We start from the raw sequence: 21,858 nt of genomic DNA on the forward strand, positions 1-21,858 counted from the left end.
TATTGTTGGGTCAGTTAGGTTGCCTGGTCATGATTTTTTTGCCATTATAAATAATGCCATATTAAACTATTTAATGCAAGTACTGTCCTCGTCTCTGAAGCAATGACTCTTAGATCATTACCAACCACAGGTATGAATGGACACAGGCCTGTCATCTCATGACTCACAGCAAGGAAGCTTCCCAATATCTCATCCCTTCTTCTCATTCACTTGAAAAGCATCTTGATAAATGGTTTTTAAAAAACTGCATTACTGATTACTAACAGTTAAACTTTTAAACACATTGATTATCACTATCACCTGTACTTTATCCTATTAACTAGAAAAAAACTTAAAGTGAATGTAAAGGAATCAGTCAAGCTCAATATGCTAAGCATAGTAACTCTTTTCATCATACTTTTCCCAACGCCCTCCCAGTTATATTTATCTTCATGTATTTTACATAATAAAACTCCTCCCCTCTTTGGGAGACTTCCCACTGCTTCCTTGCTTGGAGGTACTTCCTTAAAGAGTAGACAAGAAAGCATATTATCTTTAGGTTTCTTGTTATGCTTTCTTTTTTGGACTTTACTCTTAACACTATTCATATCTAAATTCTATGTTACAAGCACTGTGCTCAGTGTTAGCTACAAACCACCTCAACTTAATTTTAATAACCTTGTAAGTATTATCTCCATTTTCAGATTTAAAAACAGCAGCACAGGACTGCTGATTTCCTCATGGGCTACCCACTTCTTTCTTTTCAAAGCCCAGAACCTTTCTGTTGGATCAATTTACTTCTCCCTTGAGGACCATGCTTTTCTGGTCATAGAAGTGGGACTAAAACTCCCTGGTCTGGTTTGTTTCTCATGGTGATCACTCAAACTGGTCAACAAAAATGTTCCATGTGCCAGAATGGGCCATAATTTATCATAAGCAGTAATAGTTTTAATAATTAATCACACAATGTTCTAGAAACAGAAAAAAGGGCTACCTCCTCAATGTAAAGAGGTCACAGACAATCCTTCAGTGCAGAAGAGGAAAGGATTTGAACAAGTTTGAGGATAAAGGGGACTTGAAAAGGAAGAAACAAAGTCAGAAATGTGGACTGAAATGCAAGTTATACCTGCTCCCATTTCTGTCACCTTATTTGAAAGAAGGCATTATTTGCATTTTAAATATGAAAAAATGGAGGCCCAGTGTCATATGGTTAGCAAGTGATGAACTTTTTTTGGTGATGGTCCTGGGGGTTGAATCCAGGGCTTGGGTGTTATCCCTGAGCTTTTGCTCAAGGCTAGCACTCTACTACTCTGAGCCACAGCGCCACTTTTGGTTTTCTAGGAGCAAACTAGAGATAAGTCTCATGGGCTTTCCTGCCCAGGCTGGCTTTGAACTCTGATCCTCAAATCTCAGCCTTCCAAGTAGCTAAGATTACAGGTTTGACCCACCGACACCCAGCCACTGAGCTTTTTTGATCAAAGCTTGCATTCTAGCACAGCTCCTCAATTTCCAGCTTTTTCATAATTACAGATGCGTCTCATGGACTTTCCTACCCAGGTTGCTTTGAATCTCAATCCTCAGATCTCAGCCTCCTGAACAGCCAGGATTACAGCTGTCTGCCATCAGTGCCTGGCAAAGATGCACTCTTAAACCCAGGTTTGGTTCTAGACCAATCTTGTCTTCACACATACTGGCTCCTCCTCTACTTCTTTTCTAGTCCTGTCAATCACCTCCCAGTTTCTCTGCAGCCTTAGCTCGCAATGCCCTGTTCTCTAAACATCTAAGAGCTTTTCTTCATCTCACAAAGAACTTATGTTATAACAGAAGTTTAATACCACCTAAGTCCCATGCTCACCTCCTAGCAATCTGAAAGCAGTTTCTCAAACAACATGAAACTTCTCTAACCCTCCCTTTAACTCAAGGAAAGCTTATGGTTAATGAAAAGAGTTGATGAGAATCTGCACTGTTCTCATAATCCAATGCTGTCTTCGTGGCCCACTTAACCTCCCCACCTCAAAGGGTCACTCTTGGAAGTTCCACAATTCTCAGAAAAATCGCACCACCAGGCATACACCTCTCCCCACCTTCTCAGCCCTGAAACTTCGCATTGCCCTAGGCAGAACCTTTTGCCTCAACTGCCTGATTTTACTTCCTTGCTGGACTATACTTAAACCCTGGACCCCACCCACCCTGCTTTCCATGCTCCTTGTATATCCAACTGCTCAGTGGTACTTGGCGCCCTCTCTCCAGTGATGATTAAACCCTGGTCTAATCTGTTGAGATCTCTGTCCCCTTTCTTCCCTTTTGTCCAGTTGATCTTTCCTAACAAGAGTGATGGAGACACTACACACTTTCAAGTGACAGATATATTCCATCTACCTACTGGGAAAGAAATGGTACTTAATAGGTGAGTGCCATTATGTAACCCTAGCTCCTTGGGAGGCCTAGAATGTTGAGATCAAGGTTCAAGGTCAGCCTAGGTGAGACTACTTCTCAACAAAGAGTTGGATGTTGCAGCACAAGCCCAGGAAGAAAATGGAAATCCTATCCCAAAAGTAGCCAGTAGGAAACATGGCTGTAGATATGGGTTAGTGATAAAGAGGGCCTGTCTAGCAAGTCTGAGGAACAGTGTTCAAACATCAGTACTGAAGGAAAAAAAAAAAAAAGCAAAAGCAAAGACAAAAAACAAAGTACTTGAAAGGGGGCAATGACCAGATATGAAAGGATCTATAACATCTAACAAGTTTTACTCAATCAAAAAGGGCTGCACCAGCCCATTACAAATACTAAAAATAGGTGTCCTTTGATCATTCCTAATTATTAAACAAATGCCTAGTGAAAGACACTAATAGTCCTGCTCATCAATTAGCAATTCCACTACCAGTCAGAGAGTGACTCTTACCTCCAAAGGTGAGCTGCAAAGGAATCTTGTGAACTGCAGTCAAGTTCATATGGAATCAATTTCACCCCATAAATGGACAGTAAGAAAGAAAAAAGAAGAAAAACTGTTACACAATTTTCCAGTAAAAGCCTGTAAAGCAAAGTCTATACAAAATTAAGTGTTTTCATACAATATATAATTGATCCACAGATATAGGAAGGTTCAATTTAGCCCACAATAGGTACACAATTATTTCAAACCATTAAAATACACACACATACCCCTCCTGTTATCTGTATAAAAGCAAATAAAGCTGAACAATTCATTCTACCATATTTTACTTTTTTAAGCTTTATCTCACAAACTCTGTAACATTATACCTTTAAGAGAGCAACCTTCCCAACCTAACTCTCCCAGGCAAAGGCTAGTCAATGCCCAAAGGGGGAGACATAAAGCATAGGGGAGCCAACAAAATGGAGAGACAGAAAAAGCAGGGCCACAGGGACACAGGGAAAACCTGTTCTCTGCTCTCTTTTCTCAGTCCTATACTCCCTCCCTGTTTCCTCTCCCTTCCTCTCTGTCCCTCTCTCTTCTACTGTTCTTGTATGGCACATACAGATGCTTACTGAAAGCCACCGGTTAATAAGTGCAATATACTACTTGTCTCCCAGCAATTAAGTAAATAAATTTGTGGGGTGAAGGGATACAAACTACAGAGAACCCCTAAGTTGTCTCTGAAGTAAAGACTGTTAATCTAACTTCATACATGTATATCATATGGTGACTCACATGTCTTCAGATTTATTTACAGAATCAACATTTCAGATCCTGTGCCCCTGACTTTAATAGTAAGGTACTGAAGTAGTCTAAACTTCTCCCTTCTGGATCTGCACACTGACTAGGATCCTGTGCAGACAGGACCATTTCCAAGTACTCCTCAACTTCCTGACACAACAAAGCTGGCTTTTACTCACAGAACGTCCAAATAACTCATATTCTCCTTCAGAGACACACACTGAAATATTTATCAATAAAAGGACATCATGTCTACAACGTCCTTCTACCTGCCCCAGAGAAGAATGGGGGTAAATTTAGAGATAAAACAAGAAATGTCCAGGATACTCAAGTACTAAGGTAGAAAAAAAACACACAGGGTTCCTTACCTGATTATTTCTACTTGGCACAAGTTTAGCTTTCCAAAATAAAGTTTTAAAAAGACATCAAACATGCCTTTTCCCAAACTAAGTATACCAAATTTCATTAGCACTTAACAATCTGTGCAATTAAGTAGCTTCATCTAGATAATTTAAAATACCAAGACTGCAGTAATTATTTAACCAAGATACAACTGGATTATGATAACTGTTAAGAGAACTTTCTGAAAGTGCAAGATATTCCAAAATGCTGTTTTCCAAATTCTGATATAAAACAAGATAATTTTATTGAAATTGAAAATGCAAGTTTACAATAAAGATTCTTTTACAAGTGCCCAACCTAAAACAATTCCTATTTGTCCTCCTCAAATTGTAAGGGGCCAGTTGAAGTACTAGCCAATTTTAACAGTAGAGAAAAATGAGTCATGTGTTATTATTTTAAAAATCAGAAATTTGATATTGTAATGTTTCTATATGCTTTAGCCCTGTAGACACTATGTTATACACATACTTTTGAATTTACAAGCAGCTCAGTTCAGTAGTAACTGGTGCATCAATTAAGTAGCAAAAGAGAAACATAAACACTATAAGCAAAAGAGAAGCAAACACTATCTAAAAACCTGACATCACCTTGAAGCTCCAATAACTTACATACATCTTTGGCATCAGTAACATTTGTGTCAAAGCATTTTCAAAACAGAGCTAAATAGTTATGTCTTGTTCAAACTGCTAAAATATGAAATTCACAAAAGTTTTCGATCCTAAAGTAGTAAAAATGGAATTCCAAATCACAAGGTATGCATTTATACTATTCCAAAGACATGAAAAAGATTTCAAAAACTGTTTGCTATCCTTCATTTCACCTTACTGAATCGGTCATAATGAAAATACACCTTTCATCATGTTCAATACAAACACTTTGAGAAAGAGTAGTTACAAAAAAGTTAAATATAATTACAAAATCATATCCTATATACACTTAAACTGACAGCAGAAATAGATTGCTTGCACTATAACTAAACTTGCCTTGTTTGGGCTAGTCCTCAATAGGTAGCACTGTTCACCTGACAGGTCATTACCAGAAGGTCATAAAATGTGAAGTTCCTCAGATTTAATGGCAAAAACAGACCCAAAACACAAAAGGTAAAATCAGAAGTGCCTCATAGCAAGATTAACCTGACCGCAGGAGCTTTGTACTCACTAAAATGCGCTTAGCTCACTGTGGGGAAATTTCTCAACAAACCCCTTCAGGAAATTAAAAGCAGCTTTAACTTATTAAAGGACAACTGTCAAGGGCTTCTGACATCATCTGAATTTTCCTTTTGTTTCTAACTCAAGTTTGACAACAGTATTTCCTTATGGGTATTTTATAATTTGGCAACTACTGAGTTCTCTCTCTCCAGATGTTACTTAAGAATAGTCCATTCTGCTACTCGTTCATTCAGTGGTGGCCTGCTCCATTCCAAACACTCCTCTGGGCACTATTACAAAGTGTATTCTGTACACTTTGGATTTCAGTAATACAGTATCGCTAACTTATCAAAAGAAGAGAGAGCCCCAATAGGAGGAAAAATCCAAACATCTATTCCCCTTCCGTTGCCAGTCCTAAGAAATCACAATAAATCTTCAAATAATGCCTTTCACATGTTATGTGTGGTATAATAGGATACAGAGTCAAAGTAGTATTAAAATTCTTGGGGGGAGGGGAGATGGGGAAGGGAAGGATTATTGGGAGAAAAACAAAGGAGTGGGTAACAATGTTTGACAAGAAATGTACTCATTACCTTACTCATGTAACTGTAAGCCCTCTGTATAGCATCTTTACAATAAAATAAAATTTAAATACTAAAATTAACCATTGACAAACCAACTGAGTGGTTCTGAATATTGCTTTTTTTTCTTTTGAAAGACTGATTCTAACCTAATATTAAAGTTTAAAACAAGGACTAGGGATATAGTTCTGTGGCTGGCAAGTTTGCATGAAGCCCTAGATTTAACCTTTGCACTGAAATGAATTAAAAAATAAAATGTATGTGACCTCTGACTTCAAACAAATGTGAGTTAAAATAAGAGGGACAAGAAAAAAAATTGTAAATGTGAGAGTCTCGTTTGCTCTTGATGTTGGTGTCTCTGATATCCCAGTATGTATATACTCATCCATATTCTACTTACTAAAGTTAATCAGCCAGGTACAGCATAATCCTTACAACAGACCCCATGTTTACAAATGAGGAACCTGAAGTAAAAATGGGAGGAAGTGGAATTTATTTAGAGTCACAAGGTACAAAGCAGGTAGCTAAGATGCCAAGCAGAAAGGACTAACACTCTTAGCTGTGAAGCTCCTTAGCTTCCATGTCACTAATACTCTGTCCCAACCTGCATGCAATCATACCTGGTACCAGCCCAGATAACTTTTTCCTAGGCACATTGGGTCTCAGGAAGATGAGTCATGCAGAATGAGTACCTACCTCATACCAAACACTCCCTATCTGACATCTAGTATCTCATTTTGTGGTCTCATTCCTCTACTTGGAGAAAACAACGTGATTATACACAAATTACCTGCAATACTTATTGAGGTCAAGTACCAAGCTACTTCAGAACTTCACTTAGCCAAAAAGAGAGCTCCAGAAGAAAATAGTAGGTTAAAATGAGGAAACATTTACAATGCATATACTCACAGAAGGATCCCTTAAACTCCTTTTCCCACTTTAATTCTTGACTATAGCTTTACCTACAAATAAATTTGGTGATCTAGTTGCAATTTCCTCCCTTACATCTAGCTTTACTTTTTCTGTAACAACCTCTGCCAACTTACTAATTACTATCTCATTATGCTTATTGTTTAATGACTAATTCTTTAATGGGTGAGGATGATTAGAGATAGTCTTGATCTGATGTATTAACTGATTTTCTAACTGTACCAAATGCCTCTCAACTAACAGCTGGCTGGCTAGAAGAGGTGTTCAATATGTATTTTAAGACACCTATCAAGAAACCACAACTTACATGAGGAGGGTGTGCAAAGAATAAGGTAGGAGTAGTTTACATGTATAAAAACAGAATGAACTTTGTTCAAACTGTTTGAAAAAGGGAGTAGTAGGGTAGGAGAGTGACAGAAGGGGCATGGTTGATTTGGATACGCCATATGCAAGTTACAGCACAGCCCATCTAGTACAACTAATATATGCCAATAAAAATAAAGAAACTAAGCCAGGCACCAGTGGCTCATGCCTGGAATCCTAGATACTACAGAGGCTGAGATCTGAGGCTCGTGGTTCAAAGCCAACCTGGGCAGAAAAGTCTCTGAGACTCATCTCCAATTAACCACCAGAAAACCAGAAATGGTGCTCTGGTTCAAGTGGTAGAGCCACTGTCAGGGACAGCATCTAGGCCGAGTTCAAGCCCCACAACCAACCCCTCCCCCCCCCAAAAAAAATTAAAATCAAGAAATCTAAAGGATGTAAAGTTACATACAATAGTAACTAGATGGGGAAAAAGTTGAGGCTAAGGGCCCTGGGTATCCCAAAATTCTGTATCCAACACAGAACACTACTTCTGAAAGGACCGAGGAACCATTATCCACAGGCAAGTCCTGCTTAGCCTTCTGTGTGACCTGGAGGAACACAACACACCATGGTAAGACTGTCACTCTCAATCACTACAAAATATAACATCTTAGCAATAAAGACGTTTTCACTATCTGCCAAACCTGCTTATGCTGAACACTCCATCCATGGTGAAGGTTATTCTACATCAACTATTTAAGCCAACCTCAACTTCTCATGGCAACTCATGGTGAAAAGTAAAAAAGCTGAATTTTCTAGACATTGTCCTGTCATGAACCATCACAATCCTTAGGACAAACTTCCTAATTCTCCAAACAAGTTTATTTATGTAATTAACTAAGCTAATGTTGTATGATATGATGATTTTGTGACCTGAGAAAAATTTAGGAAATCATTAACCAAAAGAAACTTTTAAGAAAAATGTTCCCAGTTCTATATTTAACTACAACCCTTTGAATCTGCCTAAAAAGTAACGGTATGCTGGGAATTCCATAGTCCATTTGCTCCAATTAATATATGCAAAATATATATTGTAGTTTATCCACTATCAGCAACAAATGTTTACCACAGACCATGAGAAAGATTCCACTATGTCCTAACATAGGAGTATTTCTCATAAAAAGTGGCTTTGGTTAAATTATATAGATAATTGCCTAAGCCCTCTACTTTATTAGCCACATGTAGTTTAGTGGTAGAGTAAATGCCTAGCATGTGTGAGGCCTTAGGTTCAATCCCTACTAAACTCTACACATCCACCTCAAAATTTTTTTTTAATTTCAAAATTCTTCTTTTTTTTTTTGGGGGGTCCAGTCGTGGGGCCTGAACTCTGGACCTGGGCACTGTCTCTGAGCTCTTCAGCTCAAGGCTAGCGCTCTACCACTTGAGCCACAGTACCACTTCTGGCTTTTTTTTCTTTTTGCTTATGTGGTGCTGAGGAATCGAACCCAGGGCCTCAGGCATGCAAGGCAAATGCTCTACCACTGAGCTAACTTCCCAGCCCCAATTTCAAAATTCTTAGATCCTACCATCATGCAAATTCAACTATATAGCAGAGTTAATTATCTGTAAAATAGCACATATCAAATGTGATTGGTCTACTTGCATAATTGAAAGAGAATGTCAGTTCTTTGATACATTGAACAATTTTCTAAATATAAATTTTTGTTACTTCATATAAAGACAGAGTAGAACTACTAGGAGAAAAGGGAAGTTGAAAGCTTTTTTAGCTTAAGTTCCAAAAAATACTTAAATCACTGACAAGCAAAGAATTACTTCTAATTAGCAATTTAAAGCTTCAATGCAAATTACTTCTAACAAATGATGAAAAGCATTTGTCTACTTCTTGGGCTGTGAATACAGGAGCTACGTCACCCACACAGAGAATCACAAACCTAGACCACCACCTGGTGGCCGGAGTGAGACACAGCCCAGCATTCCACCAGCTCCTTCCTTGTCTCCACAAGTCAGCATGGGACCTTTCCTCTTTCTTTTCCAAATCAATTGCTGAACTGCGTATGCTTGAATATAAGATGACTTATTCCATTTCAAAAGCCTCGTGTCATGAAAGAGACTATGGAGGGACCTCATTAATGAAAGGGTAAAATTTGGGGGTGGGTGGATACAACATGGTCTTTCGTGTTCTAGAATAAAGACCTGCAGGTCATCGAGAAAAAAAAAAAAAGGATGACTTATTCCGAAGTATTTCTAAAAGTAGAGGTCTCCTAGGATTTCAATCTATCATAGAAAGTTCTACAAGTTTAATCTTAGAAATAGTGCTTTCTAGGAAGTAACACTAATCACATTTTAAATTCACATTACAAATCAGCAACAAGAACGTGTTTACAGGTAAAGGGTCATGACATTGGGGACCTGACTACCATAAACACATGATGACAAGGGCAACTGACTGACCAAGCATGGGAGTGATGAAGCAGAGTGTTAGCCATGCTACAGTTTGCTATACCATTACCCCAACCTGTGAAGGCTTCAGACTTTCAGTCGAAGTTTTTAAAGTAAAATATATAATTTAATTTGTCTTATTAGCCCTAGGAATATAAATGCAACATAATACGTGAACTTTTGTTTCAAAAAAAGCTTAACTGGGGTTGGGGATTTAGCTCAGTGGAAGGGTACTTCTCCAGCATAAATGTATATTATACTTTCCTCTCTTTGCTGATTTAAGAAGTAACTGTAAAAATAGCATGTATAAACTTGTATTGTTGGAACAATAACATGAGGGAAATGAATGCCTTCGACAATGGTATCAGAATGAAGGTGGAGAAAAATGCAACTATACTAGAGCAGGGGAAATGATACTAGAGGTATCTTGAAACCACAGGAACTAATGGGAATAAGTGGAGAGTAAAGTTAGCTAAAATTGCTGGGGTTACTGCTAGGAGAACAATTAGTTCTAATGTGATAGCATTCACCTTTACCCACCAGCTCTCAGTGCCACAGATTATTTGATCGCATAAAGATCAACTTCTGCATGGACAATCCATAAGCAAAACAAAAAGATAAAAGATCAAAAAGTCACAACTTTGATCACAAAAGGCTGTATCTGTAATACATGAAGAATTCCTGCCAAGTCCTAGTGGGTTATGTGTATAATCCTAGCTATACAGGAGGCTGACATCTGAGAATCCCAGTGTGAAGCCAGCCCAGGCAGACAAATCTAAGAGACTTTATGTCCAATTAACCAGCAAAAAGCAAAAAACAAAACAAAACAGAAGCATGGCTCAAGTGGTAGAGTGCCAGCCTTCTGCAAAAAAGCTAACTGAAACAAAAGGCTCTGATAACCAATATAGAGGGTTAAAAAGAAAAAAAAAACTTATATATATATATGCTAAGTTTATAGAGGAAAAATGCAAACGGTCTCTAAATCTACAAAAAAAAGTTTAACTTTACTTATAACAGAAAAAATGAACATTAAAAGCTACACAGAAATTTAATTCCCATTTATATGGCAAAAGTCCCAAACTTTTATGAAATGCTCTCACCCAGGCCATAAAGGAGAAAGCATTCTCAAAGACTGTAAGGCAAAATAGAACAGCACCTATGTAAAGGATTTTGACTAGAAATCTGGATCACACATAGAAAATGCAAAAACTACATAATAAGAACACTTACTACAACACTGACGAATACCAAAAGACTAGAAAAAGCCAAATGACCATCAATAAAGGCTTATCTGAAAAATTATACTAGGATATACAGTAAATTCGGTGGGAACCCAAGGCCCTGAGCAAATTATAACTGGCTGCAGATGTGATGGTGTGTTTGAAGTATGAATGATACTGGTGGAAAACTGAAAGACACAAGTTTATGAGTGTTTGACCTTTCGAATTAATTCCTGTCAAAAGATACAAGTCCCTATATGTACTTACCTGAGTGAGGAAATTCCTGGATCCCTTACTGAAACTGCTTACGTGCTTCCTGACTTTTGTCATCAACCTCTTGGAATGTACCCTTTTGTCTATTTCTCTGTAACCCCCTTAAGTTTGCCCTGGGCTAATTTGAATCTATAAAAGCACATGTTAGGGGAGAGAACTTGAGCTTAACTACATGTCGATTAAACTCATTCCTCATGCCACTGGCAGTAAATGGAATATTAATTAATAAACAATATTCTGAGATATCACTGCATTGTTATTTCTTCATGGTCAGAACCTTCCTTCTATTTATATCTTCCACACGTTGGAAAGTATGAGATGTGCCTCATAGGTTACTTCTATATACAGTAAGTATAAACAGTGTATCTGATAGATTATCTCAATATAAGAAGAGGGAAGCCAGGCCTGGTGGCTCAATACCTATAATCCCAGCTACTTATGAGGCAAAGATTAGGAGGATTGTAGTTCAAGGGCATCCTGGATAAAAAATTTGTAAAATCTCATCTCAATCAATAAAGATGTATGTGGACTCGTGCCTGTCACTTCAATTATGTAGGAGATATAAAGACAAGGATGGTGTACCAGGCTGGCCCAGGCAAAAACATGGGACTCTACTGAAAAGTACCTAACCAAAGAGGGCTGTGAAAAAGTTCAAGTGGTAGAATGCCCACCCAGCAAGTATGAGGTCCTGAACTGGTAAGAACACATGTTGAATTTACAACCCTTTTTTTCCCAAATGATTATAATGTTCACATAGAAAGTGTCATCAACTGTACTTAACAGATAAGCAAATGGCATAAGGTTATATACTGTGTTCCTTCCCAATCTGGTCAACAAAAGAAAAATGTTTAACAAACAGTACCTCAGTCTTCCCACATTCATCAGGCAGATCCTGGTGTATGGTCATTTGATACTTGACATATAAAGAAAAGGATTGGTTGAAGGACGACTTGAACTCTGGGTCCTCAAAGGAGACAGGTACTAACCTCACCTTCAGAGCAAGGAAAATAACAAGCAAATGCTATTGAACCAACAACTCTTATTATCTCAGGATATGCTTCTGAAGGTGAGGCTAGCGTATGATCTCCACAAATCCACTTCCAAAGCTCAGTGGTGGAATCCAAAATGAAACCCCGGAATGGCTGCCTGGCACAGAGCCTGAGAGCTAACTTTGCACCAATTTGTAGGAAGGCCTTAAACTCAGAAGGGTCTAGACAGCTTATTTTCTTTTTTTTCTAGTTTTCTCTATCCATCTGCTGTAGGTTCTGTTGCTGTGATCATGGCTACTACTTTTGCTACCTCTACTTAATATATATTAAGTGTTTTAAGGGTTGTTTTTTTCCCTTTCTAGATGTTTCTTGGATTTGATTTATAAAATTATAAGCATGTATCTATTAAAATGCTGCATTGTCTTACTTTTCTAATCTCATTCAGTTATGCGTGAGTAGCACATTAACAAAGAATAATTTAGATGTTACAAACTCTTTCCCAACATGATTTTTAAAGCATGGGCAAAGCATGCTTACCAGAAAAATATACATTTTTTTCTCACAGGTGTTTAACTTGGAGCCCTATCAGTAACATGCAAATAAGTAAGTCCAGAAATTTCAAATAGAGGTCATTTTACATGTTATTCTCCATTTTGAGATTATTTATGACTGGCACTTGACATGATAACAAGTAAAATTTGCACTTTCAGAATGTCCGTGAACTCACAGAGCTCTCAGTCCAGACAAGCTGTAAACTGAACATAAAGTGTAGCACAAATAGACCAAGATCATACACAATGAAGCACAGGGAAGGTTCTGCTTGCACAGAAAAAGGACAACTGGCCTGCTGACCTGGCTCACAGTTGGTTTATCAGGTGGGTCCTTGTGAATAACCATCTGGTAACGTTTATAAACTTGGTAAGACTCCTGAAATGTGGCTTTGAATTGAGGACTTGGTGGAGATGATCTCACCACCCTCACCTTCAGAAGGAGTTAAAAACAAGGCTCATTAATTCACTCATTCATTCATTCTGAGCAACAGGCATTAGCACTTACTCCCATTCAAGACAAACTAATTGCAATAAACCATGAACATATACATAAAAAGATCATCTAGTTAGTAAATAAAGAAAAAAGAGCTATTTTTGCACGCTACAGACTTCTTAAAAAGACAAAGGAAAATTCTTCTAAACTCTGAAGTCTCTTCTGATGACTAAATTATGTAAACTTTTTTAAAACTGGCAAGATCCTCCCTGATTAGGTAAAACATACACATTTTTACTCTTTAAATATGGATATATACAATTCGTAAACTCACCACTAGTGAATCAGTAGGGAGAATTAAAAATAAAAATTAAATATAAAAATATAATATAGTATAACACATAAAAATAAGACTTAAAAACATATATATACATAGACATACATATATATACATATGTATATATATATACACACATGTATATATATACATATACATATATATATATATATATATATATATATGTTGCATTCCCCACCCCCATTTCCCCAGTTGAGGGACTTGAACTCAGGAAATGGGCACTGTCCCTAAGCTCCTTTTGCACAAGGCTAGCATTCTACCACTTTGAGCTATAGCACAACTTCTGGTCTTTCTCTAGTAGTTAACTGGAGATAAGAGTCTCATGGACTTTCTTGCCAAGGCTGACTTTGAATTGCAATCCTCAGATCTCAACCTCTTGAGAGGCTGGGTGAACTACTAGTGCCCAGCCTTTGTGACTATATTTTTGGGACACTTTTATTCATTATTACTAAACATACAACTGTGTAAGAATTTTTCAAAAACAATTTTTAAGGAGGGGGAAGTAGTTGTGGATGAGGGAGGGAAGCAATGGTAGGGAGAAAACGAGGAGGAGGCAACAGTGCTTGATAGGAAATGCACTCATTACCTTGCTCATGTAACTGTAACCCCTCTGTACAGTATTTTTATAATAAAAATGTACAAAAAATTTTTAAATCCCTTACAAAGTGTCCCTACTTTGCAACATAGTTAAAAGTGAAGACTCTAGAGTTGGATTTCCTTTGGTCAGATCTTATGATGTCATTACCTTGATCAAGTAAATTAACTTCTTCGTGCCTTACTTTTCTGTTATGTAAAATGAGAAGTTTAAATGTATATTTGTACACAGTATTGGCTAACACCTACTAGCCAGTTAAAATGTATTAGCAAAACAGAAAAGTAAATCAAAATTAAGTGCAATACAATAAATATATAGCTAAACAGGTCATGTGTGCCACAAGGAACATGACAACATCCTGGATATCACTGAATTGAAAAAGAGGAAAGTCACTGTGAAGTATGATTGATTTTTTTGACTAAGTTACTGTTTATGATCAAAAGATAAAAGCCTAGTCATAAAATATTCCAAGTAGTATGTTCAAGTCTCTTTACAATTCTAGTAGAGTCAATACCAAAATCAGAGTAGCAAGTTGTTAAAATAAAATTTGTATCTGATAATATGTTTACAGTTCTTAGGCTTAGCATGCATCAAAATTAATTTTTAGTATCAAGATTTACATTAAGTAACATTCTTAAAAAGTACTAAGTTGTCAATTCAAAGGCATACAAATTACAGATCAGATGAGAACATTTGTAAACCACTATGGTTACTATTTTAGGAAAAGTAATGCATTTGAAATTAATACTAAGAAATACAATTTGATCTAGAAATGTAAACCAATTAGAAAAGCAGAGATTTAGCTATAACAAATACATTATATACCTAATTGATTAAAAATACTTAATGCAGGGCTGGGAAGGTGGCTCAGTGGTAGAGCGCTTGCTTTGCATGCCTGAGGCCCTGGGTTCGATTCCTCAGCACCACATAAGCAAAAAGAAAAAAGCCGGAAGTGGCGCTGTGGCTCAAGTGGTAGAGAGCTAGCCTTGAGCTGAAGAGCTGAGGGACAGCGCTCAGGCCCAGAGTTCAGGCCCCACGACCAGACCCAAAAAATAAAAAAATAAAAATACTTAATGCAGATGATTTCAATAGTGTAACCTAGAATCATTAGCTAATTCTGATGTGGCACCTTGCACAAGTGACAGAGGTTCAATAACAGAATATGTAACAGATAAAACTGATTTGCCTAGTGTCATCTAGTCCTGTCCTACAGAAACTTATCTTTTACTATCTAAATTTCTTAAATAAAATATTAAAGAGTATTTGTAACTTATTTCTAACCAAGGGATACAAAGTATCCTTTGTTGCTAATGTTGCTAATGAACGTAAAAATCAGAATTGTCCACACAATTATAGTAGCCAGTTTCCTAGTATATTTGCAAAAATCTCTTTTTAAAAATGTCTCAAGCTGGGTGTTGGTGGCTCACGGCATGTAATCCTAGCTACTGAGGAGACTGAGATCTGAGGATCGAGGTTCAAAGCCAGCCGGGGCAGGAACGTCCTTGAGACTCTAATCTCCAATTAACCAACAGAAAACCGGAAGTGGCACTGTGGCTCCAGGGTAGAGCACTTGCCTTGAGCTGAAGAGTTCCAGGCCCAGAGTGCAAGACCCACAACCAAAAACAGAAAAAAAAAAGTCTCAAATAACAGTTACCTTAGTAAATACAAATGCTATTCTGTCCCAATTCCTTTTAGTTAAAACATCACAATTCTCTTTAAGAAAATATCAAATGACAAACATAAATTCAAAGAAAATAAACAAGGTACTAACAAAAAATGAAAACTAGAACAATCCAAAACCTCCACCAGTACCTCTAATTTGTGTGATGCATTCTCTGGTAAAGATTCAAAAATTAAATCTTCAAGTGATTTGGGCTGGTTGGATTTAGTCTTTGATGGGAACAAAGATGGTGTCTGACCCTGAGCTTGGAAACTCTCAAATGCTCCATCTGGGTTTTGTTGCATGAGTTTTAACCTTTTCCTTTCTTTCCGGATTTCCTTTGCTTTTCGACATGGAGGCTTGCTCAAATCAGCCCCTTTGCCTATGAAGAATTGCAAAATAGTAGGTCAGTGACATTTGGCTCCAGAACTGCTTTTCCAAGCGTCTCATATAGACTACAGAATAAATCCACAAGATTCTAACAGTTCACTTAACTCTGCTGTAGATGTTTCACAATGTTCTGGTATAAAGCTCTATTAATCTTAAAATTCTACCTTAGAGAGGAATTGCTGAAGAAAGCAAACAGACACAGAAACTTTTAAGGCAGTTCTTACTGTTGAGAATCTTCTACTATTTATGAATACAGTTCTAGTACACTAGCTAAATGTGGTGGCACAGGACTATAATCCCAACATTCAAGAGGCCGAAGTAGGAGGATGGTTAGTCAAAGAGCTATAGAGTAAAGGACATATAGCAAGGTCCAGCTCAAAAAAAGAAAGAAGCAGGGACACTGGTGGTTATAATCCTAGCCACTCAATCTAAGAGGTTTGCTGTTAAAGGCCAATCTGGGCAGGAAAGTCCATGTGACTCTTATCTGACAAAACAAACAGAAAATAAAAAAAGAAGTAAGGGAAGGGAAGGAAGGGCAGGGAGGGGAAGGAAGGGAGGGAAGAAGGGGGGGAAGAAAAGAAAGGAAGGTAAGGAAGGAAGGAGGGAAGGAAGGGAGGGAAGGAAGGGAGGGAAGGAAGGGAGGGAAGGAAGGGAGGGAAGGGAGGAAGGAAAAGTCTCCAAGATTCCTACAGTTTAAGACAGTCTCCAAGTACTAATGAGAGATATCCTTAGGGAAACAAACTGCAAAAAGTCGTGTTTTCCTTTGTTTTTGTCCTCTGTGATAGTGTCTATATAGATCAGACTGTTTTAGAACTTGCCATCCTCTTGTCTCAGCCTCTAGAATACTAAGATTATAGGCTGTAGTTACTAATAATCTCTCCTTGGATCATTTTCTTAACAGATGACAAATAATTCAAAAATTATCAAAACCTCAGTTTACAAAAAAATATTTTGAAAAAGTCATAATCATAAGGGGTGTGTGTGTGTGTGTGTGTGTGTGTGTGTGTGTGTGTGTGTGTGTGTGTGCACGTCCCATTTAATGTTGAATATTTTTATGCCTAAGTCTTTGGTAACTAAGAGTATAGGAAAAAATTTTACTTTATTAAAGATGAAATTAAGCATTAAATTCTCAGAACATTAAACTAAAAATTATTATAATTACACTTAAAAGTTAATGAAAAATTAAGAGTTTCACAATGTCTATATTTTGGACAAAATATCAATTATTATTATTACTCTCACACTACCATATAATAATGCTTATCATACCTTTTCAGTAACAAGATTAAATTCTCAAACCTAAAAGTCTATAAGGTAGTAAAATGAAACTCTTACAATATTTGTATTTTGGGAAAGTAAGACTAATATTTCAAGTGTTTTATAAGTAGTAGGTGTGTGTGTGTATGTGTACATACACGTGCCTGTACTGGTGCTTAAACTCAGGGACTGTGTACTGTCCCTTAGCTTTTTCCAATCAAGGCTAGCACTCTACCACTTGAGCCACAACTTTAGTTCAACTTTTTGATTGTTAACGAGTCTCACAGATTTTCCTACCTTAGCTGGCTTTGAACCTCACCACTCAAATCTAAGCACCCTGAGTAGATAAGGCTACAGGCATAATCCATCAGTGCTTAGCTTTGCATAGTAGTTTTTTTGTTGTTATTGGTCATAGGGTTTGAACTCTGGGCCTGGGCGCTGTCCCTGAGCTCTTCAGCTCAAGGCAAACGCTCTACCACTTGAGCCACAGTGCCACTTCCAGTTTTCTGGATAAGAGTCTCATGGACTTTCCTGACCGCTCATACCTGTAAATCCTAGCTATTCAGGAAGCTGAGATCTAAGGATTGAGGTTCAAAGCCAGCCCAAGCAGGAAAGTCCCTTAGACTCTTATCTGCAATAAACTACCAGAAAACTGGAAGTGGCACTGTGGCTCAAGTGGTAGAGCGTTCACCTTGAGCTGAAGAGCTCAGAGACAACGCCCAGGCCCAGAGTTCAAGCCCTGGGACCAACAAAAAGACATAATCAAAGATAGGTCTGGTGTACATGCCTACACTCCCAGCACTCAGGAAGCTTAGATAGGACGATTGTGAGTTCGAAGTCATCCTGGAATACATAATAAGACTATCTAAATTCCTAATAGTAAGTTATATAAGGCCAAAATCAGTGCTACAGATTTCATAGACAGGTCTGTCTTCAGGCAGACAGCAGAGCCCAGGAATTATAATGAGTCACACTAAAAGAACAGACACTAATATAACATTAATAACAAATGTTTCTTACCTGGCTTGGGAACTACATGAACTTTAATTGAATGTGACGGCTCACCAGAGCCCAACTTCTCTTCTATAGCTTGTGAATTAATTAATTCCTTAGAGTCTTCTTTCTTTGAAGTTTTTTCTTTCTTCTTCTCTTCACTCTTTAGGCTTTCTTTTAGATCATCACCAAGTGTTTTAAGATCACACTTTATATCCAATTTATTTATTAATGCAAAGTCACCTGTAACAGCATCCTCCATTGCAGAATCCATGGGCTCATCTACAAACCAGAATCAAAAAAGCCCATCAGCCAGGTTATCTGGCCCAGTCCACCGAAGCAGAGTACCCCTATTGTCCATGATGGCAGGGACAGCTGGGTGTCCACCAAACCTACTCTCTTGCTTCCAAAGCACAAAGCTACAGAAGAGCTATGGCACCCTGGCAAGAGAATGGGTTATCAGTCCCTATGCATGTTGGGAAGAAGCTCCCAACAATGGGAGATAACACACGTAACATGTCTACTAGTTTTTCACTTGTTTTAAGGAAAAATTCGAACCTAGGATTTCACCCTTTCCCCTCCCCACTGTCTAGAATATGAAAAACCAAAGCCATCTTTACACATCAAAATTGAGGGAGTCCCAGAATGGCTTTTGAGCACAGTAGGGCAACTCGGGACCCATACAAGACTGTTATGCAAGGAAGGAATACACCACTATCACTGATCAGTCACTAGATTTCCATGTTTTCCTCTTATCTATTTAGGATGTTACAACATCAGTCCAGTGAATTAAGCTCCAGACCCAAAGAACTCAGAAGCCCACAAGTCAAAAATGATCCAAATGTAAAATCTAAGTTAAAACAGTCAACCATCAATTTACAAATGAACTGCATCCTCAAATGTTATCTGCACACCCTGAAAACATTACAGGACAGAATAGGAGAAACTCTAGGGCTCCTTGGCACAGGCTGAAATTTTCTTAATAAAGACCCTGAAACACAACAAATCAAAGAAAGGTTGGACAAATGGGATTGCATGAAAGTATAGAGCTTCTGCATGGCAAACGATATAGCTAGCAAGACCAATTGAAAGCCCACAGATTGGGAGAAGATCTTCACTAGCCATACAATGGACAAGGGTCTCATATCTAATTAGAACTCAAAAAACTAAATCTCCCAACAACAAATCCTCAAAGAAACAACCGCCTGATAAATAAATGGGCCGGGAGCCAGTGGCTCACGCCTATAATCCTAGCTACTCAGAAGGCTGAGATCTGAGGATCACGGTTCAAAGCCAGCCCAGGCAGAAAAGTCCGAGAGACTTTGATCTCCAATAAAAAAACACTAGAAAACTCGAAGTGGAGCTGTGGTTCAAGAGGTAGAGCACTTGCCTTGAGCTAAAGAGCACAGAGACAGTGCCCAGGCCCAGAGTTCAAGCCCCACAACCGACAAAAAAAAAAAAGAGAGACAGACTTCTCTGAAGAGGAAATAAGAATGGCCAAAAAACACATGAAGAAATGCTCAACTTCTCTATCCATAAAAGAAATGCAAATCAAAACAACATTGAGATTCCACCTCACCCCAGTTAGAATGGCTATAATCAAGATATCTAATTATAACAGATGCTGGAGGGGATGTGGCCAAAAGGGACCACTACTGCATTGTTGGTGGGAATGTAAACTTGTTCAACTACTTGGGAAAGCAGTATAGAGGTTCCTCAGAAGACTCCACATAGAGCTCCCCTATGACCCAGCAATACTACTTTTGGGCATTTACCCGAATGATCACAAACAAGGCTATTTTAAAGCTACCAGCACAACTATGTTTATCACAGCATTATTTACCATAGCCAAGATATGGAACCAATGCAGATGCCCCTCAGTAGATGAATGGATCAAGAAAATGTGGTATATATACACAATGAAATTCTATGCCTCCACAGAAAGAATGACATTTCCCCATTTGTTAGGAAATGAAAAGACTTGGAAAAATTATATTAAGTAAAGTAAGCCAGGCCCAAAAAAACATAGGTCCCATGGTTTCCCTTATTTGCAATAACTATAGCCGGGCTCTGGTGGCTCACGTCTGTAATCCTAGCTACTCAGGAGGCTGAGATCTGAGAATCCTGGTTCAAAGCCAGCCAGGGCAGGAAAGTCCGTGAGACTCTTATCTCCAAAAACCTGTAGAAAACCAGAAGTGGCACTGTATCTCAAGCGGCAGAGCGCCCACCTTGAGCTGAAGAACTGAGGGATAGTGCTCAAGCCCAGAGTTCAAGTCCCACGACCGACAAAAAAATAAAAAAACTATGTACGTCTAGGTCAAGCAGAAAAGGTCAAAAGCTAGGTACATTTGACTATATAAGATGATGTTAAGTGAAATGAAGCCCAAGACAGGGACACAAGTGGTTTTTTCTTTCCTGCTATTGTTTTTAACATATTTATAATGCACTATGTGATTTTTTGTTTCTTTGGTATGTTCTTTCCCCACAGTAATAACCCCCGTTTTCACTGTATTTCATGTCAGTGCCCTGCATCTTGTATATACATTTTTATAATTTGGGGAGGGGAAGGGAAATAACAAAATGCTTTAACAAGGATATAGGTTGACCCATTGTAACAATGAGACATACAAGACACTATGTTGAAAACAAACTTTACAACTTGGCGGGGTGGGGGGGTGGGGAAGGAGTTGGGGAGGTGGGGAGGGAAAGGATGCTAGGGGGAAAAAAAAAGGAGGATGTAACAATGCTGGATAGGAAATGTACTCATTACCTTACTCATATAACTAACCCCTCTGTACAGTATTTTTACAATAAAAAACATAAAAATGTTATCTGCACATTAATTTTCAACTTTGCAACATGATTGCTAGACACCAAAAAACTGTATATTGACAGCAAACAAAATTAACTAAACCTACAAAACTATGTACATATAATAATCAAAACTGCACCAAAATTCTGTGATTTCCAATTCTGTAACTGGAAATAAACCTCTAAAGCTACGTATTTTGACCTCTTCATTGCCTCCAGCTTGGCCAAGTGTTTTCCAAGTTGTCCTGAATCCTAGTCCATTAAGGGCTTCCATGCACTGTACATTAAGGTGAAGTATTTACCTGCCTTGCAAGGCACGGTACCTACCTCCAAGTACATAAAGCAGTGATTGAGACACGGAATATATTCAAACATTACTTGTGAGATGAGTCAATGAGCAAAGGCTAGGCAGGAGGTCCCCAAGGTCAGGTGTTTCCTATGACTAGCACTCCCAATTCTTACACTCATATTTAAGGTACTAGTTATAGAAAAACTTAAAAAAAAAAACACACAAATACTAATCTGGAAAAGCAAAATATCTAGAAACAAGTTAATTAAATGCTACTATTTATCTTTAGGAAAGTCATTCATAATTCAAGATTTATCAGGTAACTGAGAAACACAGGTTCAGACAATATAATGTACTGAAATAATGCACATGCATACAAAGAAACCCTAATACCGCTAGCATTCATGGGGCTTCTTCAATCCTGTAGACCTTTTGCACCTAAGCATTGCTTTCTCCAGAGATAAGAGGATTTTCTATTTAGCTCATAGAGACACTGCTAGAAGCAAGTAAGATGAGTTATTAAGCTATTTGGAAAACAAAAATTTCAACACCATGCA

At 38.0% G+C, this 21,858-nt stretch overlaps 1 protein-coding gene across 5 annotated transcripts in view; it reads right to left on the reverse strand.

Moving 5' to 3' along the window:
• The window catches only part of Ate1 (arginyltransferase 1), a 102,198-nt gene that overhangs the window by 71,496 nt on the left and 8,844 nt on the right, over positions 1-21,858 (reverse strand). For 2 of the 5 annotated variants that reach the window (XM_042701324.1, XM_042701321.1), the window contains exons 5-8: positions 18,229-18,483; positions 15,714-15,943; positions 11,838-11,966; positions 2,882-2,914 (exon numbers count right to left, since the gene is read on the reverse strand). In XM_042701324.1, the coding sequence (XP_042557258.1) occupies positions 2,882-2,914; positions 11,838-11,966; positions 15,714-15,943; positions 18,229-18,483 (647 nt within the window). Of the gene's footprint in view, positions 1-2,881; positions 2,915-11,837; positions 11,967-12,816; positions 12,946-15,713; positions 15,944-18,228; positions 18,484-21,858 lie in introns of all 5 variants that reach the window. The other 3 variants (XM_042701323.1, XM_042701320.1, XM_042701325.1) reach the window with 2 other exon arrangements.

The sequence above is a fragment of the Dipodomys spectabilis genome, unplaced genomic scaffold (assembly GCF_019054845.1).
Source record: "Dipodomys spectabilis isolate Male_0828 unplaced genomic scaffold, ASM1905484v1 ptg000289l, whole genome shotgun sequence".
Lineage (NCBI taxonomy): Eukaryota > Metazoa > Chordata > Mammalia > Rodentia > Heteromyidae > Dipodomys > Dipodomys spectabilis.